This window comes from Cebus imitator, unplaced genomic scaffold (assembly GCF_001604975.1).
Source record: "Cebus imitator isolate Cc_AM_T3 unplaced genomic scaffold, Cebus_imitator-1.0 Scaffold809, whole genome shotgun sequence".
NCBI lineage: Eukaryota > Metazoa > Chordata > Mammalia > Primates > Cebidae > Cebus > Cebus imitator.
In genome coordinates, this window is record NW_016108124.1 from 219,631 (window position 1) to 226,459 (window position 6,829).

Consider the following 6,829-nt stretch of genomic DNA (forward strand, 5'->3'; position numbering starts at 1 on the left):
GGGTTCAGGCAATTCTCCTGCCTCAGCCTCCTGAGTCGCTGGGATTACAGACGCGCGCCACCATGCCCAGCTGATTTTTTGTACTTTTAGTAGAGACGGGGTTTCACCATGTTGACTAGGATGGTCTCGATCTCTTGACCTCGTGATCCACCCACCTCGGCCTCCCAAAGTGCTGGGATTACAGGCTTGAGCCACCGCGCCCGGCCTCCATTCATTTTTGAATACTCAGTGTGTCAGGCTATTTGATAACCCGAGAGAGTTACCTCATTTTTAAAGCAAATATGATCTTACAGTAATAAATCTAGTTTATATAAATCTGAGAAGTTGGCCAGGCGCAGTGGCTCACACCTGTAATCCCAGCACTTTGGGAGGCCAAGGCAAGTGGATCACTTGAGGTCAGGAGTTCAAGACCAGTCTGGCTAACATAGTGAAACTCTGTCTCTACTAACTATACAAAAAATTATCCATGAGTGGTGGTGTGTGTCTGCAATCTCAGCTACTCGGGAGGCTGAGGCAGGAGAATCGTGTGAATCCAGGAGGCAGAGGTTGCAGTGAGCTGAGATCGCACGATTGCACTCCAGCCTGGGCAACAGTGTGAGACTCTGTCTCAAAAAATATATATATATATTTGTATTTTTTAAAGCAGACACATAATTTTTCACATTTTCGAAAATGGTTAATTTTGTAGTGGGGAACAAAAATCCTTAAAAGTTGATAGTCAAAAGAAATGGTCTTTATTTCCATAAACATGAATGACATTTTTTTTTTTAATAGATATTGTCTTTCCTGCACTTGACATTCTTCGGTTGTCAATTAAACACCCCAGCGTGAATGAGAACTTCTGCAATGAAAAGGAAGGGGCTCATTTCAGCAGTCATCTCATCAATCTTCTGAACCCTAAAGGAAAGCCAGCAAACCAGCTGCTTGCTCTCAGGACTTTTTGCAATTGTTTTGTTGGCCAGGCAGGACAAAAACTCATGATGTCCCAGAGGGAATCACTGATGTCCCATGCAATAGAACTGAAATCAGGGAGCAATAAGAACATTCACATTGCTCTGGCTACATTGACCCTGAACTATTCTGTTTGTTTTCATAAAGACCATAACATTGAAGGGAAAGCTCAATGTTTGTCACTAATTAGCACAATTTTGGAAGTAGTACAAGACCTAGAAGCCACTTTTAGACTTCTTGTGGCTCTTGGAACACTTATCAGTGACGATTCAAATGCTGTACAATTAGCCAAGTCTTTAGGTGTTGATTCTCAAATAAAAAAATATTCCTCAGTATCAGAACCAGCAAAAGTAAGTGAATGCTGTAGATTTATCCTAAATTTGCTGTAGCAATGGGGAAGGGGGACTGAGATTTGTAATTGATTAGTGTTTTTATTTCCTCACATTTGACATGACTGATATCAGATGATTAAGAAAAGAGAATACTGTGGATTAAGTAAAATTTTAGATGTTGTAAAGTGGTGGGGAGGGGAAACAAATAAAATTTTTGCACTGCTGAATTGTGAGATTTTCCTGTGTAATTTGGGTAAGTTTTCAAGAGTATGAAAACAAATTTAAATGGAGCTATAATCAGCAGCAACACAATGACAATGACATTCTTTCCTCGCCTTAGCCACTAAGGAGGAGACAAGGGCTTTTATTCATATGACTTGCTTTTATTACTTATGTACACCAAACTGTTGTTGTCAATTATCTTTTATTTAACTTCTCTACCTATTTTCATTGCTGGATTCTTCGAACAGCACTGATATATTTCAAGGTCTTGTTTTAGGTTAACTAAATTTTTTTTAATTATATTAAATTTATAAAATAATATATAAATTATTCATATATTAAAACAATATAAGATAAATTCTTGATTTGTCATTTATAAATCCTAAAGTATATTTGTTTGATGGCTTATTTTTAGATGAAGAAAAAGCCAGTTGGTAAGCTCTGTTAGGCATGTATCAGTTCAGACAGACAAGGTCTCAATTTAACTCCAGGCTTGGGTCTGGTTTATTTTGCCCTTCACTATTTGAGGTAACTTCATTTTTCATTCTAGTTTTGATATGTGACTTTATTTTTGTCATTTTCCATTATTTCAAAGGGAATTTGGAACATGTTGAATTTCATCAGGTGATGACATAAGCAAGAGTACATCAAACTGTATTCTTTGAAAGTCTAAAACCTGTCATGTGAGCCCTCTATGTGGTCCAGGCAGTATAGCAGACACTCTGATATTTAATCCTTAAAACCCCTTTAAATGAGGGCCAGTATTATCTCTGCTTTCAGAAGTAGATACAATAGGATGAATCATTTTTAGAAAAAGAAAATTGAAGCTAAGTGAGTTAACTACTCAAAGTACTTGCCATGCTATACTTTCTAGAGAGGAGTTCACAGATTTGTGTGAACATCTTAGCAATTAATACAAAGGAACCATCGTATTAATTACACAGTTTTTTGTGTCTGAGGTAACCCAATTTCTTGAGAGGAGCATAACTATTCCTACTTTTAAAAGTGGGAAAGATCTTTTCACAAGGAGGACATGGCCAAAAATGGTGAGCAACATTCTCAATATTCATGGTACAAAAAACCATGAGTTTCCTGGCCTAATGCCAAATTACACCCTTGTTAGAATAATTCTTCCCCAAATGGGCAAGAAAAGGTTCTAACTGTCCAGAGTAATCCAAGTAAAAACTTTTGGAATATCAAAAAGAAATGTGTAAAATGTAAATAGAGGGGATATGTACTTTACTGAGTATTAAAGTGCAACCCCCTGGTGTGTACCTGGACTTCAAATATTCTGTTAACTGGCTCTATTAGGTACCTATACTTTCCTTTTGTTGATTGGGTTTAGGTGGTTATGTCAAAGTTAAATGGCAAAATTAGGAGTTTAACCAGGTCTGGCTGGTTCCTTTATAATATACTGCTTTCTTGTTAATAAGTCCAGTGTAGCATGCAGTTGTAAGTACAAACAATTTATTTGCAATATTTAGGAAAAGTAGGTACCTTTTAATGATAAGACAGTCTTGGTTAAGAATATGAGCTTCCTCTTCAAAATGTAAGGGGCGGCAAAATGTAAACACTGCTTCCTATTACTGTACAAGATTTTTTATATCAACTTTTATTCTACCATTTCATGTTTATTGTGGAGATTACAAAATATAGCTTAGCAAAAGGAAACAATCTCACTTGAAAGATATGCTAAATAATATTTTAAAGATTTTCTTCTTTTTTAAACTTTCCTATGATTCTCTTAATGTTTTTTTCTGAATACAAAAGTAATAAACATTTGAGTAAAACACACACACACACACCCACACACACACACACACACACACACCCAAATAAAAATTGCCTGTAATGCCACTATTTAGAGAAAACTATTCTTAATATCTTGTGGCATATCGACTATGTATGTTAATGTGTTTTATTTAAAAAGCATTGTATCATACATACTCTTTGATAACCTGATTGTTAAACTTATATTTGGTACAAAGAGCTCCACATTAATAAATATAATATTCTATCATATGGATTTACCCATTTCTTATTAACTGGCACTGTTTCCAACTTTCAGCTATGAAGCAATGCTGTGACAAATCTCAAAAGAGTCTTACTAGTTCCGTAGGAATACATTTTATACATGGAATTGGTAGATCAAGATAGTGTATGTTTTTTAGACTGATATACGTTGCTGTCCCACCTCTAGTGGTATGCTCTTGGAATTAATGTACTTCATATTGCATTTGAAACCTCATTGCCTACAAAAGAGCTAAATTATTATTGTCTCTATTTCTTAACTATTGTCTTCTCTCTAGCATTAGGTTCTTTTAGATGAGTATGTTACTATTTACATGACTAGGTGAATTTATAACTGAATAGCAATGCAATGAAATTTGTTATCTACCTCATAATCTTTTTTATTTTTTTTTTGAGATGGAGTTTCGCTTTTGTTACCCAGGCTATAGTGCAATGGTGCAATCTCGGCTCACTGCAACCTCCCCCTCCCGGGTTTAAGTGATTCTCCTGCCTCAGCCCCCCAAGTAGCTGGGATTACAGGCATGCCACCACGCCTGGCTAATTTTGTATTTTTAGTAGAGACGGGCTTTCTCCATGTTGATCACGCTGGTCTTGAACTTCTGACCTGAGGTGATGATCTGCCTGCCTCTGCCTCCCTGTAATCCCAGCCTCCCAAAGTGCTAGGATACAGGCATGAGCCACTGTGCCCAGACATCATAATCTTCTTAAGTGATGGAAGAAGCATAAGTAAAAATGGATTCTTTACAGAGACAATTCTGTGGATAAGAGTGGGAGGTAGGTTACGTAGCAGTTATCACTTGTATGTTATGGTTATTTTATTAGGAAATGATAAAATGCATAAAAGACCAATTGCGATGTATCATCCTTCCTGGAAGTCTTAGATAAATTCCAGACTTGAGATTTTAAAATGTTATTCAATCTTTTTTTTAAAAAAATTATTTATTCTAATTTATAATGCATTCTTTTCTGTAGAAATATATGCCATATAGTTGTGATTATAAATACAGTTTTGAAGACTCTATTTAACATAATTTTTCCATGAGTTTCACTTCAACTTTTTAATAAAAATATTCATACATAAAAATTGAAAGAGGCTGGGTGCAGTGGGTTGCACTTGTAATCCCAGCATTTTGGGAGGCCAAGGCAGGAGCATCATTTGAGCCCAGAGTTCAAGACCATCCTGGGCAACACAGACTGCATCTCTACAAAAAAATTAAAAATTAGCCAGGTATGATGTTGCATGCCCATAATCCCAACTACTCAGAAGGCTGAGGTGGGAGGATCACTTGAGCCTGGGAAGTCAGGGTTGCAGTGAGCCATTATTGTAACACTGTACTGCAACCTGAGTGTTGACAGAGCAAGACTTTGTCTCAAAAAAAAAAAACAAAAAACGTAGAACCTGTGGCTTTCAAGATCACTTTTAATCAGTAACTTCCATCTATCTCTCCCCTTCCTCTACCCCTTTTGCCCTCCAGTCCTCATGGCACATTGGAGAAATCTCTGATTTGTTCTTGGTACTATTTCATGATTGTTTAGTGGTGTAAATGGAGGATGAGTAGATTGGGTAAAAAACCAGGGAGAAAAAAAAAAAAAACAAAAAACGCAAACAATTGAAAGAAATATAGTGAACATTCGTGGACTTGTTAACTAGATTCCACAGTTATTAGTAGTTTGCCAGATTTGCTTTATCTCCATAGTTTATACTTTCTTTTGAAATTACTTAAATGCTTATCAACTGGATACTTCAATATGCATCTTATAAGAATGAAGGCATTTTTAAGAACATAATTTATTACTGATAATATCACACTTAAGGAAATTAGTAATTTCATAACATCTAATATCTAGTCCATATGTTACATTTTTTCATTGCTCCAAGAATGCCTTTTATAACTGTTGCTTTAAAAAGATCTAAATAATCAAGATTTATGTATTTATTAATAGCTATTGGGTTATATGCTTCTTTGGCCTCTTAATCTAGAACAGTCTTTCATCTTTTAAAACTATCATTGACTTTTTGGAATGTTTAGGGCACTCCAGCATGTGAAGCACCTCACCTTTTGTGTTTGTAAAATATTTTTCTACGACCCTTTGGTATTGTTTATCTGTTGTTGCTTAGTAAATTACCCCAAAACTTAGAAATAGCACACATTAGCTCAAATGTTCTGTGGGTCAGGAATCTCAACATAGCTTAGGTGGATTCTCTGTTTCCTTGTTTTTCTTGGGACTGTGAAGTATCAGCCAAGGCTGCTGTCTCATCTAAAAGCTCTAGTGATTTTCACTTTCAAGCTCACATCCTTGGTATTTACTTCTTTTGGGGTTGGACCGAGGACCTCAATTCCTAGCTAGCTATTGACCAGACTGCCCTCTCTGATTTTTGCTATATGGGCCTCCCCAGTAAGGCAAGTTGCATCATCAAAGCCAGCAAGGGAGAGTATGCTGGCAGGACCAAATATGGAATCTTTATAATCTAATCACATAAGTGATATCTCAAATCAAGCTATTATATTGGTTGGAAGTAAGTTAATCAGGCGAGTGGTTTGTGCAAGGCAGTGAATACCAGTAGAGGAGGGATTATGGGGGCCGGCTATCTTGGAGACTGACTGCAACACTTATTTCCTGTAAACTGAAAGCTGCTTTCCATTAAGATTAAACTATTTGTAGGAATACTTTATAGGGGATATGTGTTTGTTATTTTGACTTGATTATATCATATTTGAGCTTACTTAGGGGGGTAAAATAGTCTTCAGAATAAGGTGTGTAATGGAAGCTGTAAAGAGGAGAAAGTTAACTAAAGCACTTTTGTAAAGTAAATAGTCTGATATTGGTCCTAGGCCTAAAATGAGATGTTGGGGCTTAAAACCTGACCTTGGAATACCTGGACACATTGTGATAAGTCAGAAAAATAAAATGTTCAAATGGCTATGGTCATCAGATTTCAAGGTATATAGCAACACTTACCACAACAGTTTGCAACTTGATTTAAATCAAACTAAATAGCAATGCAAAGAACAACTACACAGCCTGCATTAAGCAATTATTCTTTTCTAGTTGTATATGCATAACTTAAGTTGATCTTCATTATCTCTATGAGGTAGGTATTACACAGGTGAAGAAACTGAAAGAAGTCAAATAAATCTGTAAGACAAGTCAGTCGTAACCAAACAATGGAGAAGATAACCATTTAATCAATGATGTTGCCAAAACTGGATATCAATATGAAGAAACATAGTTTGTAGTAGCCACTTTATCATAATAGCACCGATAGTGGCTGCTAGTGCCATTTAAGCATG

At 36.1% G+C, this 6,829-nt stretch overlaps 1 protein-coding gene across 1 annotated transcript in view; it reads left to right on the forward strand.

The window, feature by feature from the left end:
* Positions 1-1,510, forward strand: part of PLAA (phospholipase A2 activating protein) — a 43,079-nt gene extending 41,569 nt beyond the window's left edge. Inside the window, exon 14 of the mRNA XM_017520167.2 lies at positions 775-1,510. Within this exon, the coding sequence (XP_017375656.1) occupies positions 775-1,340 (566 nt within the window). The 3' untranslated portion in view covers positions 1,341-1,510. The remainder of the gene's footprint in view (positions 1-774) is intronic.
* The last annotated feature ends 5,319 nt before the right edge of the window (positions 1,511-6,829 follow it).